The following is an 18,834-nucleotide window of genomic DNA, read 5'->3' on the forward strand; positions in this document are numbered from 1 at the left end:
AGATTTAGGTGAACTCATCACCCACTGCATGATTGATACTTCAGGGTTCGGAATTATGTTATCATTTAATGTCATTTGCTCAGTATTCACTAGAGCCCAATAACAAGTCAAAAACTGTTTTTCAAAAGGAACAGCACTCCACAAAGTCAGATAGTTTTCTAATCCAAAGCCCCAGGGGCACCCTTGTCCTCCCCTGTTTCTGCCACATGCTCAAATTTACATCAGTGTTTCCCTCTTGCACTGTGCACAAATCTAAAGTCTGTTGAATTATTTCATTTGCCAAATCAAAAGCACGAAGTTGATTCTCACTCCATTCAAACTCATGTTTTTTCCTAGTTACTTTATACCAAAGTATTAAGATTTTACTCAGATGAGGGCTATATACTGTTTTAAAAAATCAAACAATCTCATGGAACTCTGTGTCTCTTGCTTAGTGCAAATAGTGAGAAACTCTAAAATCTTTTGTTTTACCTGTGACAACATCTGTCTATTTTCTGGATTCCACTGAATTCTCAGAAACTGCACATTTTGCTTCAGTACCTCTGCCTTGTCTAAATTAATTTTATACATCGTACTTTGCAAAAGTGGTGTAACATCGTCAGCTTCTTGCTCAGTGTAATCTTTTAAAGAATGCACTTCAACTCCTGCCAAAAACTGTGGGCTGCTCTGCGCACAGAGATATACGCTCTGCTCATGAGGCTCACACTGGTCCCCACCTTTTTTAACCTCCTCATTACTGGAATGTGAAAAGCCAGATTCTCCTGTAACAGCTTTATAAATTTCAGTTTTATCTTGCAATAATTTGTTCTGGCTAATTTGCTTACGTAAATTCTTATTTTCATGTTCTAACTGCCTACATCTCTCATGCATTTTTCTGTAAGCAGACAAAAGTATCCAAACCCTTCTGTCAAGAACAAAAGGGACATCACTTCATTCAAAAAGCACATTTTCTAAATATGAAAACACTTTTGCTTTATCCAAGAACTCATCCCAAAACTTAGAAAGTCCTGATAAACAAGAAAACATGTTTTTCACAACACCATAAGACAGTTTAACTTCACATACATTTTCAAACATGGTCTGCCGTGCTTCCTTTAAATCTCCAAACAACAAAAAAACAATTACACTTTTAAATCGTGCACTTATAATCTCCGATTCCACTCCCAGACTGCTGACTTGACAAAATGTTTTGCTTTACACTTCAGAATAACAGAACTATGCACTTCAAGACAATTTAGGGCACAACGTGAAACAATCACTCCTTTAACTTGTTAAACATTTCTTTTCCCCTTCGAATCCTGCAATCGACTACGCCAAAATGTTTTGCTTTCACTAATGACCGAGCTGAAAACAATCTCTGGAATGCACTTCTTAGTTTAAAGAAGACATTTATTATTACTTCACCACGAGGTTCCTGAGAGAGGAGATTAGTAGGTTGGAGGCACACGTTCAGAAATAGTCACAGCAATGAAAGGAAAATATATCAAAGTGATTCTCAACTGCAATGTACACAGCAAATATATGTGATTGTATTATAGCATTCCTGTCAAAGCAAAGACTAAAAGTCAAAATTCATCACTGTAGGGCCTGTCACTGCTCGTCGTCTTTCTCATGCCTGCAAGTTGATGACTCCTGTTCAACTGCGAGAAAGAGATTTTCTACCCGTATGGGACCTGTCAGGCAGCTGACATCCGCTCCTGACTGAAGTCTCGGAAAATTCCTCCTTGCTGCTGCCCAGGAACACCTTTTATAAATTAAAAGGCCCTTCCCGCTAATAGTCAAAACATGCTGGCTACTGTAAGTCATAGTTGGAAGAAAACAAGCGTCGAAGGTTGGGCAAGTCTTCAAGGCCTGTTTTTCCCAAGGCTGACTAGAGAAAAACACAAACTACGCGCTTCCTTATCATGATTAGTTTTCGGTGAGAAAACACAAGCTTAGTTTACCATGTGGAAAAATACAGCTCATCTGCAATGTCTCAACTGCAATGTCTAATGCCACGATAGATCCAATAGGCAGCTAAACTGAATACAGAATGTAATGTCTAATGCCACGTTAAAGCCAATAGGCAGCTAAATCGAATACAAAATGTAATGTGCTACTGGTGAACATTGACATCTAATATGCGCAGTGGTGAAACACAAAGTCAGTGGTCAAACATACTTAGGGGGTCATTACAACATTGGCGGTAAATGCCGCTTACTGCCGTGCAGAAGACTGTCAACACACCGCCACGGCCGTGGAATTCTGCCATAGCTATTATGACCCACAGCCCGGAATCCACCAAAATTTAGACACACACACAAGTCCGCCACACCAAAGGTCAGTGATGAACTGGCGATAACAAAACCTCCACCGTCATGCCAACAGGAATACGCCCACACTATCACGACCCACGAATCCACGCGGTGGTCTTTCAACCGCGGTATTCCATTGGCGGTACACACCGTCGCGCCCAAAATACACACACTCTTACAAAACACATCCACATTGGACAAATCGAAATACACACACCTGATACACATACACACACCACTCCCACACACTCAATACAATATAAAACACACACCCACATCACCCACAAACCCCTACGACAAAAATTGAGAAAGAAGGCCAGAGAGAGAGACACCACCATCTACAAACTAGCATCCACAGGCACGCACCTCACACAACACACCCCTAAATATCACCCCACACATCACAACACACACCACCCCACACATCACCCACACCCACCCATGGTACCGCAAAGACACCCCAGGTTTTCTGAGGAGGAGCTCAGGGTCATGGTGGCGGAAATCATCCGGGAAGAGCCACAGCTGTTCGGATCACAGCTGCAGCACACCACCATAGCTAGGAAAATGGAGCTATGGCGCAGAATCGTTGACAGGGTCAACGCAGTGGGACAGCACCCAAGAACACGGGATAACATCAGGAAGAGGTGGAACGACCTACGGGGGAAGGTGCGTTCCGTGGTCTCAAGACACCAGATTGCAGTCCAGAGGACTGGCGGAGGACCCCCACCTCCTCCCCCAGAACTAACAACATGGGAGGAGCAAGTCTTGGCTATACTGCATCCTGAGGGCCTCGCAGGAGTAGCTGGAGGGATGGACTCTGGTAAGTCAAATCTTAACTACTTCATCCCTCACCCTTCCTGCAAGCTATCACATACCCCCACCCTCACCCCCATCACTCCAACTCCTCACACATGTCCCACTATCACAAACCACACATCCCAAACCCAAGCCCTGCATGCAACGCCAAACCATGGACACCCATCAGCAAGGCATGGCCACTGCACATACCCATACACCCCCCTAAACCATTATCACACAAGGTCCCACACAAGAATGCAAGCACTGGGGTACAGGGTCACCCACCCATTGCACACCATGCACATACAGATGCAATAATCATGCCTTTACACCCCTGCAGGACCACTACCCAACGTCACCGGACAGGAGGGTCCAGACATGTCCACTCCACCCACGGAAGAGGCCTACAGTGATGACAGCAGCTCTGTCCAACTGGATCTAGATGACCAGCCCTGCCCATCTGGGACCTCGGGACAGTCGGTTCCCCTCACACTGGCACAGGCCACTACAGAGCTTCCCCCCTCTGGAAACACCAGCACAGCACCCACCCAGCGGGCCCATACCTCTGTCCTCAGGACACGTCAAGCAGCAGTGTGTCCACCACTACAGGGAACCCAGGCTAACCCACCACCCCAACAACACCAGGGACCTGGGGTCAGTGGTAGTGGGCACACGGTTCAGGTGACAGAGGCCCAGGAACACAGGGGAACTGGGAGGGCTGCTGTGCGACAGGGGGCGGACAGGCCCAGGGAACCCACTCTCCACGAGGCCCTCTCCAACATCATGGGAGCGTACCATCATTCCCGGGAGGCAACGGCACTGCTCAAGTTTCAGGAGACCCAGGGGCTGCAGGAGGAACAGTATTTGGCGTTCAGGGAGGAACTCAAATCCATCAACACCACCCTGGGCACCATTGTAGGGGTGCTGAAGGAACTCATCAACACCAGGAGGGACACTGTGGCACAACAAGGGACCCCTGATGTTAACCTGGACGATGAACTGCCCACCACCTCCGCGGGGGCTAGTGTACAGGAGGCACCACCACAGGACCACAACACCAGCACTCCACCCCCTGCAGATGGAGAACCACCACGCAAACGGTCCCTGAGATCCAGGACAAAGACAGAGAACAATGCCAAGACCCCCGCCAAGAAATAAGACCACCCTGATTGTCATCCTTCTGTCCCACTTTGTCACTCTGTCCATACTCAAACTACCCTAGCTCCACTTCCTATGCCCCTTTGGACAATGCACCTGTGAGACTAATAGACTGGACTCTGCCATGGACATTCCTCCACCATCACCCCTGACCAATTTACAACCCCATCCACTATTTTGCACTTAAATAAACACCCTTAAATCACAAAACAGTCTGGAGTCAGTCTGTGCTTTCGAAAATGTGTATTTGCAATAACTGTGGAAAAATGCCATATCCAATGTATTGTCAACATACCTATGTCACACAGCTCTAGTCCATGCAGAAACAAAGCAGATGTCACACAGTAGGACCCACATCTGTGAAATTGAAAGGGAAAGTGACAAATCAGGGTCCATACACTGGGTGAAAGTGACAGACAGATAAGAGGTAGAAGAATTAAATCAGATGTAGCAGGCAGTGTTGTCTTCTTACCTGAGTCTCACTGGAAGTATTGATGAATCACCGTGTTCCTGTTGTCTATGTCCTCTTCTTCTGCTTCTTCATCTTCACTGTCCACAGGCTCCACAGATGCCACAACACCACCATCTGGACCATCCTCCTGCAGAAAAGGCACCTGTCGTCGCAAAGCCAAGTTGTGAAGCATAAAGCAGGCCACGATGATCTGGCACACCTTCTTTGGTGAGTAGAATAGGGAACCACCTGTCATATGGAGGCACCTGAACCTGGCCTTCAGGAGGCCGAAGGTCCTTTCTATAATCCTCCTAGTTCGCCCATGGGCCTCATTGTAGTGTTCCTCTGCCCTTGTCCTAGGATTCTTTACTGGAGTCAGTAGCCATGACAGGTTGGGGTAGCCAGAGTCACCTGCAAATGTCGAGGGACAACTGTTAGACACACACAAACTCTTAGGGACATCGCCAGACCCCTAGTCACACTGTATTGGGTCCATGTCCTCACCTAATAGCCACACACTGTGCCTCTGGAGTTGCCCCATCACAAAAGGGATGCTGCTATTCCGCAGAATGTAAGCATCATGCACTGAGCCAGGAAACTTGGCGTTCACAGGGGAGATGTACTGGTCGGCCAAACACACCATCTGCACATTCATAGAATGGTAACTCTTACGGTTTCTGTACACCTGTTCACTCCTGCGGGGGGACCAATGCAACATGTGTCCTATCAATGGCACCTATGATGTTGGGGATATGTCCCCGGGCAAAGAAGTCACCTTTCACTGTAGGCAAATCCTCCACCTGAGGCAACACAATGTTGCTGCGCATGTGTTTCAACAGGGCAGACAACACTCTGGAAAACACGTTGGAGAACATAGGCTGGGACATCCCTGATGTAATGGCCACTGTTGTTTGGAAATGGAGTACTGACAGGACCTTCACTAGAGGGGGGATTCCTGTGGGATGGCGGATAGCTGACATCAGGTCTGGCTCCAACTGGGCACACAGTCCCAGGACTGTGGTACGATCAAGTCTGTTGGTGACAATTACATGTCGCTCCTCCATTTTCGACAGGTCCACCAGCGGTCTGTACATCGGAGGATGCCGCCATCTCCTCCCCTGCCCCAGTGGACGTGCTCTATGGAGGAGAACAGCGAGCAGAGAGTCAACCAACACTGAGGTACGTAAACACAGCTTTATTCCATAATTTTTGTAAATCGATATATGCCTGTATTAGTGTTTATGTAAGGCCTAGATATGTGTGACGCAGTTAGTATTAATGGCATGTGGCCCCCTGAAATGGCGGCTGCCTGACCTGTAAGGTGGGTCAAGGGGATATGATGTAACTGCGCTGGCGTTAGACACCTTTGCGGTAATCTGTCGAAGACCGCAGCGCAATCATGCATTGGTTAACATTGGACCCTATGGGTTCCAGGAGCCAATGACGATGTACGCTGCAGACGTCACCGCAATTTTCTGTCTGTTCACTCACTTGATACCTGATCTTCGACAGGAGAGGACCTACACTGCAAGTGATGCTGTGACCTCAGTCTGGAAGAGACAATGGCTGATGTGTCTGGGGAAAGGGCCCCTGTCTTCAGCACAGAGGAGTTGGACAGACTAGTGGATGGGGTCCTCCCTCAGTACACACTACTCTACGGTCCTCCAGACAAACAGGTAAGTACACTGTGAGCATGCTGAATGGGTAATGCCTGTGTGGAGTGGTGTGGATGAAAGATAGGGAGGGAGAGAATGAGGCGTGCATGAAACGACGGTGAGTGGATGTGCGTCCACCACAGACGGAGCACCCACTGCCGTAAAAGATGGGAGGACATTCGCCGCTGGAGCAAGAAGACGGAGGAGGCCCAGCTGGGGATGGCCTCCCAACGTGGGAGGGGTGCCCGTCGCACCATGACCCCCCTGATGTTCCGGATCCTGGCGGTGGCATATCTGGATTTGGATGGGCACTTCAGGGCATCACAGCAGCCACACAGCTGATTCAGCGTGCTTTGGAGGTGTCTGGGTGGGGGAGGTGGGCTGTGGGTTCCCCTAGGCCAGGACGAGTTTAGTAGGCAAGGTACCTTCTTAAGGCAGGCCATGTGGCACCCCACCCCACCTGTGTTCAGAGGCAACTACACCTAGTCAGGCTCCTGTGACTTCCATGTGTGCAGCAATCGGGCATAGGCCTTGTACCCCATGTCCCTGTGATTAATTAGGGAACTCAAAGTGCACAGCGTAGTGCAGGGGGCTTTTGTGTCTGTAGTGTCCGCCAACGGTAGCGGTATTGCATGCACTGAACATGTCTTTTTTCTGTCTCCCCCCCCCCCCTTTTGTGGTCTCCCTGTTCTTGTGTGCATTAGCATCATCAGGTGAAGGAGCAGTGGCACCGGAGCGGGAGGGAGCTGCATCCCACATGGCCCTGGAGGGTGACACAACGGAGTCAGAAGCCACCAGTGGGACGGAGGGCGAGGGGAGCTCCACGGCGGGGACAGGAGCTGAAACCAGCGACACAGACTTTTCCTCTGATGGGAGCTCCCTTGCCAGCACCGCCCTCCCAGCAGACCCTCAGCATGTGCCCCGTGGCCACTCACCCAGGAGGGTGGGCATCTCCTTCGCCCCAGGCACCTCAGCCCCTGCCAGCCCTGCTGCCCTCAGGGAGGAGGCCATTGACCTCCTCAGGTCCCTCACGTTTGGCCAGTCTACCATTTTGAATGCCATCTAGGGTGTAGAGAGGCAGTTGCAACAGACCAATGCATACCTGGAGGGCATTCATTCTGGTCAGGCAGCCCAACAGCAAGATTTTCAGACTCTGGCCTCAGCACTGATGGCAGCCATTGTCCCTGTGTCCAGCCTCCCCCCTCCAACTTCCTCCACCCAGACCCAAACACCTGTACCTCAGCCTATCCCAAGCACACCATCAGACCAGCATGCACACACCTCAACACACAAGGGAAGCTCAGGCAATCATAAGCACCACACATCCCTTAGGCACTCACGCAAGCATCATAGCCATGCAGACATAGCAACATCCACTGCCTCCACTGTGTCCCCCTCCTCCTAGTCTCCCTCCTCCCTCCCAGTCTCGTCTCCACTCACACTTGCATGCACTACATCTTCAGCCACTACCTCCATCACCAGCACACCCACCAGCCCACCCCGCTCACTTGCACTCACCACCCCCACTACCATTCACACATCCCCTGTGTCCTCTCCCAGTGTGTCTGTGAGCCCACCTCCCAAAGTACACAAAAGCAGCCACACACCCACCCAACAGCCATCCACCTCACGACAGCCTCCAGCCCATGCACCTTCACCCAAAGTCAGCAAACGTACACCTCCTACAACCACTACCTCTTTCTCCACTCCCAAACCCCCTCCATCTACCCGTCCCAGTGTGTCCAAATTTTTTTTCCTGTCCAACCTTGACCTCTTCCCCTCACCTCCCCCACCCCTTCAGTCCCCTAGGGCCCGCCTTTCCAGGTCCCAACCCAGCACCTCAGCCACAACGTCTGCGGGAACAGTGGTGCCAGTATTAACCGGCTTCTGGAGTGCGCCAGGCAGCAGGGCAGCCAGTGTGCCAAGGAGCCAGACCACGGACAGTCCCCCACCTCAAAAGCACAAATAATTGGCCACTGCCTGGCGGGAGAGAGGCAAAACATCTACCACCAAAGCCTCTCCCAGGAGTACAGTTGGGAGTGGGAAGACAGCTGCACCACCATCCAAGGTGGGGAAGGGGCACAGAAAAACAGGCAAGTCACCGAAAACCTGCAAGACCGCCACCAGCACCGCTGAACAGGACACCGCCGCCACAAGCACCGCTGCCAAGGACACCACCAGCACCGCTGAACAGGACACCGCTGCCACCAGCACAGCTGCCAAGGACACCGCCGCCACCAGCACTGCTGCCAAGGACACCGCCGCCACCAGCACTGCTGCCAAGGACACTGCCGCCACCAGCACCGCTTCCAAGGACACCGCCGCCACCAGCACCGCTGAACAGGACACCGCCAGCACCAGCACCCCTGAACAGGACACTCCTGCCACAAGCACCGCTGCCAAGGACACTGCCGCCACAAGCACCGCTGCCAAGGACACTGCCGCCACAAGCACCGCTGCCAAGGATACTGCCGCCACCAGCACCGCTGAACAGGACACCGCTGCCACCAGCACCGCTGAACAGGACACCACCGCCACCAGCACCGTTGAACAGGACACCGCCGCCACCAGCACCACAGGCCAATGAGCGCCAAAAGCTCTGACGCTACTGAGGCCGCCACGAGCAGGATGAAGCACTCTGGGCACCATGCCCCCTCCAGAACCAGTGGAGATTGACATCCACTACCTCAGTCCTTGGCAGGATGAAGCACTCTGGGCACCAAGCCCCCTCCAGAACCAGTGGAGTATCACATCCACTACCTCAGTCCTTGGCAGGATGAAGCATTCTGGGCACCAAGCCCCGCCAGAACCAGTGGAGAAAGGCATCCACTACCTCAGTCCTTGGCAGGATGAAGCACTCTGGGCACCAAGCCCCCTCCAGAACCAGTGGAGATTGACATCCACTACCTCAGGCCTTGGCAGTATGAAGCACTCTGGGCACCAAGCCCCCTCCAGAACCAGTGGAGTAAGGCATCCACTACCTCAGTCCTTGGCAGGATGAGGCACTCTGGGCACCAAGCCCCCTCCAGAACCAGTGGAGAAAGGCATCCACTACCTCAGTCCTTGGCAGGATGAAGCACTCTGGGAACCAAGCCCCCTCCAGTACCAGTGGAGATTGACATCCACTAGCTCAGTCCTTAGCAGGATGAAGCACTCTGGGCACCAAGCCCCCTCCAGAACCAGTGGAGAAAGGCATCCACTGCCTCAGTCCGTGGCAGGATGAAGCACTCTGGGCACGAAGCCCCCTCCAGAACCAGTGGAGACTGTTATCCATTTGTGAGACTATGGCTTTGCACTCCCCAGGATGCAGCAGTGGGCAAACCACCCACTGTAAAGACTTGTGAGACTGTGGCTTTGCACTCCCCGGGATACATCAATGGGCATGGAGCCCCCTCGTGGATCTGGCGTCGTGCACTCACCCGGCTGAAGTGCTCCCCCCTTAGGTGCCTGTTGTATTTCTATTTGATGCCCCTGCAGTGTTCTCTCCGTTTTGATCGGGTATTGAGTGTGGGCCTCGCCTGTTCATTTTGGGCCCAGTGGTCCACGGACTTTAATGGTGGAATACCTTGGACTTGTATTCTTGGTGTATATATTTGTTTATAGTGTAAATATATATATATATATATATTTTTTTTATTACTGTATTTAAATAGATTACAAACGTTCAACTCATTTCCTTTTGTCCTTGCATTCTTCCAGGGGGGATTGGGGGTTGTAAATGTGATGTATCAACATGTACTTGTGTGTGTGTTGTAGTGGGTGAGGGTGGGGGTGGGAGTGTTGCGTGTGTGTGTCACTCTTTTTTTCCATCCCCCCTCCCCTGTGTCGTAGGTGCAGTACTCACCGTGGTCTTCGCCGCCGTCTTTGATGTTCCTGGTAGAGGAGCAGGAAGACAAAGGCTGGGAGTATCTGGGGCACGGGTTCCATGGTGTCCTGATTCCTCGTGGAGTGTGAGCGTTTTCCCTTCCAAGTCCTGTTCCCGCCGTGTTTTTGTTCGCGGTGAATCCACCCCGGAGAAGGTGGCGGATTGGACTGTTTTAATACAGTGGGCGGACCCTTGCCTTCCGTCTGTCTGTTGGCGGTTACCGTCGCAGTGTTTGTTTGTACCGCTGTGGAGGTCGGAGTGTTAAAGTGGCTGTCTATGTTGGCGGTTTCCGCTACGTCGTAATTCCATTTTTTTTTACCGCCGGCCTGTTGGCGGTTTTACCGCCGTTTTAACACCGACCGCCAAGGTTGTAATGACCACCTTAATGTCATTACATCCATGTATTCTTAACTGCAAACCTCAAACTCTGGCTAGTTGCATTCTTCTTGGTTCCATCCCAGCCATGTGGCCTAAAAATAGTTTGTGGCTCCCGGGTGGCACATTCATTCAAGGCTACCTCCATCAGACTTCAACTCTGTTTGTCTCCTGATAGAGGTCTGCATCTTTCCATACACCAAGGCAGACATCTTTATACATTTAGGACTGTTCCTGGCTTTAACGCTCTTGTTGGTGGCAAATGTCTCACTGGCTTATACACAGTCTCCTTGATGTCCAGAAGCATGCAGGATAGGTTGGGATCAAATGGGTAGGCGTGTGTTTGCTGTGACCAATACCAGATACTTTCAGCCAAGTTTCTTAGGTTTCCAAGCGACATGCATCACAACAAAAGTAAGGTAAGGAGCAAGAGTAGTTCATGCACAATACTAAGCAGAACTGGTTGGAAAGTAAGCAGATGTTTACTCCCCTGAGCACACCAGGCACCCTCAGAGTACCATGACTTGGTCCCCAGGATAACGTGCATGATGGTTGTCACGTTTACTTGGAAGGATAAAACAACCTGTAGCGGAACTACCATATGTGCTGACCTTACCTCTTCTACAGGATCCCATTCACACTGCATAGAGTCTCCAGTTCAAAAAATCTTGTGTATAAGGACTCTCAGGACCTCTAGGATAGACATTATGTGGAACTGTATTGAATTCATGTGGTATAGGTTAAGGCCTGTGCACCTGAGCTACATTCAGTTGTCCCCAATCATCATTACATCAAACCCTGCTCTGAGGGGGCAGTAACCACCGTCAACTTTGGATGTATTAATAGCTCAACAAAACATAGAGCTTTTTTAATATTCTCAGTTTGTCAGGTTCACCTGAGCAGGCGCCAGAGCAGTGAGAAGGAGATGCACCGCAGAATAGAAGACATAAAACTTGGGGTTAGGCGACCCAGCTTCTGCTGTCATGCGAGTACCTTTGGTTTTGATACAAGGTTACAATACCAGATCTCCTCTACTATGACTAGCCTACTTCATTCTTCTCACTCATTTGCATTAGAGTCATTGATATGAGATGTGAGATCAATTTCTCTGAAAGCAGAATCCTTGGACGTAGCATACACCGTGGACTTTCAAGAAAGCTGTGAGCATTTGGAAGATAATGCTAGAATTATTTTGATATCTCCATAGTAGCTTCTAGCTATTAGTAGCTTCTAGCTACTTAACACTGTTAATTGATTTTGAAGCACCGCATGTGACAGTCTAAGCTAGTAGATAAAGCCAAGTCTCCTTAAAATCAAACTATTAAATGGATGTCTCCTGTGCGGGGCCATAGCACCTGTTTTCTGGTCATCTTCTCAGAGCTTTCCTCAACAGTTTAACAGTTAAAGATGAATGTTAATCTCGGTCAGCCTAAAGTGCTTTATTCTTTGAAGGAGCAGCTTAAATTGCATTTGTTCCCTAAACTCCAACAAACTGCTTTGAGCCCTTTTCATGTTCCATATCTTCAAGCTGGATTGACAGAACAGAAATCTGTCTCTTCAGACTTTGAGCCTTCCATTCATCAGAATTGATAGCTAAGGCGATGCAGGCTCTACATCTGTGTTGTTTATTTTATTTTTGTATTTTTTAAAGATCCAGGCATGTATGCGAATATAGCTAAAATAGCCCCCTGCTCCCACACAACCAGGTATGGATTTCAGTATCCTCTTGCCCTCTAGTGAAATATGCAATTTCAGTTATTTCTAGAAACCTTTGATTCCAGGTAGTTTTGGCCAGTGACAGGATCATCTTTAGCAAAAATAACCTATACATATCTGTGAATTTTTCGATAAAAACCATGCTTCCTACAAGGGGGAACACCATAACATTCTTTAAAATGTCTAAATATGGCTCCCAATCTATAGAGTCAATAAATATAATAGAAATATCCTCAGCAAAATACCTAATACGATGATTGATAAAAGAAGCAGGCATAGTGTCAGATGTGGAGCAAGAATATGGAATGATGGACACTTTGTTGGTCTGATCAGAATGTCAAAAAAGTAGATCTTTTGAGTACAGACTTAATTGTAATTCCCTTGTGGACATCAGCTCTTATGTTCAATTGTTTTTGTAAATGTGTCACTTTTTTGTAGGAGAAAAGGGTATAATAATTTGCAGAATTGTTGTGAAATGTAGGGTGATGGCTCACTCCCAGCTCGCTCCCGATCCATTTTTGATTGTTAGAGAATAATTGCTAGCAAGGCAAATATTTTAATTCAAAGTGCTTTTGGCTTCAAACATAATTACCTATAGAGTTGTTAGTGGATTATACAGTCTCTAAGATAGGTTTGTGCCTTTTGTTCTTGAGTTTGAGTAATAGGCATTTCAGAAGGGTTGTGAAGAGCCACAGTTTGGTTAGGGGTCTGGTCTCAATTAGTTGTTTTCCTCTTCAGACGTGCTACCCTGCATTAATTTGTATTTAGTTTCACATTATTCTTAATTTCTAACAGATATCAATGTCTCAGCTCTGTGTCACAGGGAATGGACAATGAACCATAGGTGCTACCATATTCACTTTAATGACCGCTTTTAAGTTCCTACATAATTTAGAAGTCCCTCTGACATGCTCCCCCATGTCATAATTGCCTGGCAGCGTGACCGTCTAGAGTTTATTTAAAGTATGGTCTCTCCATAGCACAATAATATTTGCAGGGTCATTTGAATGCAATTTACAATCTGAAACAATCAGCAGATGCACTCGGTTGTCACAGACCATGCATATACTGAACAAAAACCTAAAGCAACTAATAAAGCTACAGAATTTCGGGCCAAGGCACAATCTGCACACAGATGAATAAAGAAGACTAAGAGGCAACTATTCAGGTGCTTTCCAATACAAACTTATCAGAAACCAAACCCTTGAAGGAAAATCAGCAGGGCTACTATTTCAATTTTACTAACCAATTTCCTAAGAAAGCAAAGAAAGGTAATTGAAAATAGTACTCTGTGAAGCATGCAAGTCTCACAAGTTGCCTAACTTAAGAAAGTTCGATTTGCAGGAGAAGTCTACTGTATAGCATTTCTCATCATTGGTACAATTGACAGACAAGAGAAAAGGCTGGGGAACACAGACGTACATCTTTATTGAGGGACCACTTCATTTGTCTTTTTTTCAATGTTTGAGCTGGCACGCTTTGAATAGAGTTTGGCTTGTGATTGCTGGACAGCTCTGTTCAGACCTCCATATAGTTAGTTCATGCACTCTTAGTGGCTCCTCGCTTAGCTTAGATATGGATTGAGTGTAAGGCAGCAACACGGCCAATTAATGGTGAGGTTTTACTGAGCAATAGGGGAAGTAAGCAGGAACACATAAATCGACCACACAAGTTGGGTGCCTCTTTTAATAAGACCTTTTCTCCAGAGGGGAAAGGACGTTGGTCCCAAGACCCTCACTCTCGTTATTAACCCTTCCTTTGCACCTGGTACAGACAGGTCACTGCTTCTTCGATTTTATCTGGTGGTGTTCATCAGGTATTTTTGCTGTGAATTCCTCTGCTGTATTCCATCCTTTATCACAAGCATCTCATAACCGGGGGATTTACAGCCCTCCTTGCATTTCTGAGCTTTTGGGACCTGCCATTTTCTTATTTGAATTAGTCAAACTGCTGTGCTCTCCTCTTATGTATTAGCCGTTGAACCTCCTTCATGGGAATCCAGGGCTTCTACCTTCATGTGCATTGTGCTTTCTCCTCAGCTTTGTCAGCAAGGATGTTAAATTTATTCTCAAACATTATAATCCTGTTTTCAGTGTTGTCTATCTTCTTAAGGAGGCTATCCATCAAGGCCATTACTGCTTCTCTGCCCATTGTACGTCTCAACATGTCCCTGCTTTTCAGTTATGGCCCTTTTGGTCAACTATTCTGCTTCCAATGTGGGGGCAAAAAAATTGTCTTTCGGAGCGTGGTTCACCTTTTCTATCCTGCGCCTTATTTAGGTGAAATGCAACTTTGATTGAACTGAATGACTCTTTCGTATATATTGAAATGACAATGTATTATTTATCTTTTATGCCAGAGGGACACATCTGCCCCTTTATATCAACATCCATCAGTTGGATTAAAATCAAAAAGTTGATAGAAGTCCCTCACCAACATGCTGCCATCAGAGTCCTTGCTCTACCACCAGCTGGCTAAACTCCTTTCTGTCTCAGCATGGTCTTCCTGGTGCCCCCTTTTACTGTAAGCTCACCCGTCCTCCTCTATGTCTGGACCAGGCATTAGCTGCATGACCCCAGCATGGCTGCCATTTGAGTTGATCTTGTATTGGTAGTGCGGAGCATGGGGTTTGGGGGACTTGCTGGTCCTGAAAGACGACAGCCATCCACAGTGGCTTTGAACAAACAATTAGCTGGACAACTTTAGCTACCTTAATTTACAGAGGTGCAACTAATTCGGGAAACGCAGCACGTTGCTCTCCCCTTGCACAGGGAGCTAGAAATAAAGTTACCCAACCTAAGTCTCGTCCGACCATGCCATTATTCCTATAATGGTTCGCTGTTTAGTGGCATAGCTTTTCAGTCCCTGATTGTTCTGCCTTTCTAGAGTCCCTTCCTTTTACCTAATACAACTAGAATTGTTTTTAATCTCTTATAACAAACAGCTGTTTTTTGGTGTTTAATTTAAATCTCGTCTAGCTTTAGTTGTAGTTTTTGAGAATTTCACCAAATATATATTGTTTTAGTGCCATTCACACCAATTAATTTCCGACGAAATCCTAGTTTCATAGAAACCTATCCAATCCTGTTTTCTAAGCACATATATAGCTAATTAAACCATTTTGTGTAGAGAAAAGATCAACCACAAATAGTCCTATATGATTGGACATATCAGTGGCTGTTTTATGTGTATGCTATAGTCAAACTGCCTACAGGTTAGCAAGGTGTGACTCCATCTGTTGCATGATTCGGCTTCTTTTTTGTTTTACATGAAACGGTGTTTTGAGTTTTGCAGGCAGAAAGAAAAGCGAAACGTTGTGTGGACATTTTCAGGCCAATAAAACTAACTAACAAATCAAGCCTAAAATTAAAATACAGGCCAATAATACTTGAGGAATATACCCATTTTATAGTTCAGCATTGTTAAAGGGATTTACTCCCAGTGTAATTTAAGATTACATCAAAAATATAAAAACAGGTGAAATATAAAAGTAGCAAAGATAAGGTCTTGGAATGACCAGTGTCAACACAAGATTATGCCTTACAAATGTTTTGGTCTTGCCACACTGGGGGATTTGTTTTGTTACATGATTTGTTTAGAATAACATGTAATATGCCTATCTTCTACAGCGTTCTTCGTTTATATACTATGTGCTAAAATGCAACTATACACATTTAACATTTTGTGTGCATATCACACGCATCGTTCTGGCATTTCCGAGCATCCTAGGAGCTTTCCAGTAACATCTAACTATTGCATTAGGTCTGGTAGCTTAGACCTAGACCTCTTGCAGTCCCTAGTGATGTAGGGCCTTATTTAGAGTTCGTGGGTGGGTTACACGGTCACAAAAGTGACAGATATCCCTCCTTCCTTATTACAAGTTCCATTGAATTTGAAACACTTATAATATAGCAGATGAAGTCACCCATATGCCATATTCTAAATCGGGCCTTTAGTGTCCCTGTTGGAAAGCAGACACTGTCCAAGCTATAGTCCCCAGACTGGTACAAAACTCTGGCTTCGCTGTGCTTGTATAATCTACCACAAACGTAACCGTTTTACAAAACCTGACAATGTTTTGGCATTTCTAACTTGCTCACATGGATTCGAGCTTTTCCAAACAGTTTTTCCTAACTCTGCCTGTATGTTGCCGTCATTTAGCTAAATATCTTGATACAACTGATGAAGGTTTTGCAACAAAGTCGCAATCTGCTTTATTTAAGTTACAGAAGTTGCACGATCGAGAGCCTTCTCCTGCGAGCTGTTTACCAGTAGAACATGTTAGAAACCCAATCACAACTCCAAAATAGTGCTGCAGTGACACTCTGATTTCTTAATGCGTGTGGTCTCTGAGGTCTGTGCTTGTACTAGATCTTGCTGTTCTTTATAACGATGACCTGTTCTACTTTGCTTTTGTTCCCTAGTGATTTAAAGCTGGAAGTTGGGCGCCAGCGGCATTCTTCTGGAGGAGTAGGTGCCAAAGAAACAGTGATTGGGCTAGAAGGTGTAGAAATAGGAGCAAACGGCAAGGTAAGATTGTCTTGAAGGAAAGACAATCTTTTAATTCATCATAGAATGTAATTCATAAATAGCTGGTATTGTTGATTAGGAATAATAGAAACTACATTTCTTGTTTGAAGCATATTTTTCATGCAGGGTAATAATTCGTGCTGAGAACAAAAGAGCTGTACATCCTATTTTTAGCCCCATGATAAAGTGGAAATGTATTGTCCATTAGAATTAGCTATTTACACATCTTTCGAGCTGGATATTTTATTAAATTGTGGATAAAAAAAGTAAATAAGGCAATAATTGCTATTTGCTCACATTGCAGAATTTGGAACAATATGGTTATAATCAACCATTTACCAAAACAATTAAATTCACTGATAAAGTATTTGTTTTCCTTTTTCATGACACTTACTTTTATGCATTTAATTAACAACCATAAGTTTACTTTAACACTTTTTCAGTGACGATAGAAAACCCCTCTCTCTTTTCTCTTACCCCATAACAGTAACATTCCAAAGTTTAACCCCAACAACATTGCAAGTTATGCTTAACTTTACCACCATTATCCCCATGAAATGCTATGCTTATGAAATCACACACAAGGTTTCAGCTGAACAGATATCACTGTTGGCCTTATCTGTGACAACAAATCACCATAAATGCTATTTTAAATATATTACTGAAAGTGATCACAACCCCCTTAGGCTCAGCCTTTGGCAGTGCACAGCAGGTTCGGCCTTCTTCTTGGTCATGCACATTAGGCTGTGGACACAGTGCTTCTCCTTCATGTAGGCCGTATGCTCAGCACCACCTGCCCTATGGTCAGCTCAGCATATTGATTGGTTGAGCCTTAAAACATCTGCATTTCTTGTAAAGACTGCATTCAGAAATGTTTTGTTTACAAATCACGAGCAATCATTTGTTGGTTTTGTGATGTCATCAGTGATGTGATTCTCTCTTCTTACTCATGGTAAACTTGCTCAGATAGAAGGCATTCGTGGTTCCTCTGCTGAGAATGCCTTCTACTGGAGGTGTGGCTAAGCTGGTGATAGGACATGTTCTCATTATGTTGAATTTAAGAGCTTCTGATGGACCGGGAGCAGTGTTAATTTATTTTGTTCCTGTACTGGATCTGGTCAACACATTTTTTAATCCAAATCGTAAAGCACATTAGGCTTTACAGTAAAACGAGAAAAATAATATAATAGAACCACAAAGGTTTGTTAAGGGTTTAAAATTATTACAGAAAATAAATTAAATGGTTACAAGTCAGTTGTTATATCAAGCAATAGCATGAAATTCAGAGTAAAATCTAGGAAATAGACAAAAGCAGATCCAGTTTATCTCTAATGAATAAATCGAAATTATAATTCAGAAGTCAGACCAGCATGGTGCTGTCTCCTAAAGGTCAAAGAAGAAAATGAGCCTACCACCTCAAAGAGGAACCTTCCTTTATAATACAGTCATTCCCATCTTTGGCGCCCTTCAGGCACCTCTATTGGTGATACAAATTCATTACTTAATATATAAGGACAAGTTCTCATGATAAAGGATCACACTGTGGTCCCAAATAGGTGAGACCTCAGGGAAATTCACTCAGAGAAACATTGTACTACAATTTTAAAAGAAAAGGAATATAGGGCCAGATGTAGCAAGCCGTTTGCATGCCGCAAACTGCGATTTTCACAGTTTGCGCCATGCAAACGGCCTCACACGATGCTCATTCCCAAATTGCGAGTCGGTACCGACTCGCAATTTGGGAATGCGACTCACAAATAGGAAGGGGTGTTCCCTTCCTATTTGCGACTCACATCGCAATTCAGAGTTGCTTTGTGACCGCGAATGCGGTCGCAAAGCAACTCGCAGTTACCACCAGTGTCGCACTGGTGGTAACTCATTCGCAAAAGGGAAGGGGTCCCCATGGGACCCCTTCCCCTTTGTGAATGTCGACAAAAATATTTTTTCAGAGCAGGCAGTGGTCCTATGGATACAGCATACATAAATCCAGGC

The 18,834-nt window shown here is 46.4% G+C and overlaps 1 protein-coding gene across 2 annotated transcripts in view; it reads left to right on the forward strand.

Annotated features, from left to right (window-relative positions):
* Positions 1-18,834, forward strand: part of CABLES1 (Cdk5 and Abl enzyme substrate 1) — a 442,043-nt gene that overhangs the window by 284,943 nt on the left and 138,266 nt on the right. For both annotated transcript variants that reach the window (XM_069220017.1, XM_069220018.1), the window contains exon 5: positions 16,737-16,842. In XM_069220017.1, coding sequence (XP_069076118.1) covers positions 16,737-16,842 — 106 coding nt within the window. The remainder of the gene's footprint in view (positions 1-16,736; positions 16,843-18,834) is intronic.

Source organism: Pleurodeles waltl, chromosome 2_2 (genome assembly GCF_031143425.1).
Source record: "Pleurodeles waltl isolate 20211129_DDA chromosome 2_2, aPleWal1.hap1.20221129, whole genome shotgun sequence".
In the NCBI taxonomy this organism is placed as follows: domain Eukaryota; kingdom Metazoa; phylum Chordata; class Amphibia; order Caudata; family Salamandridae; genus Pleurodeles; species Pleurodeles waltl.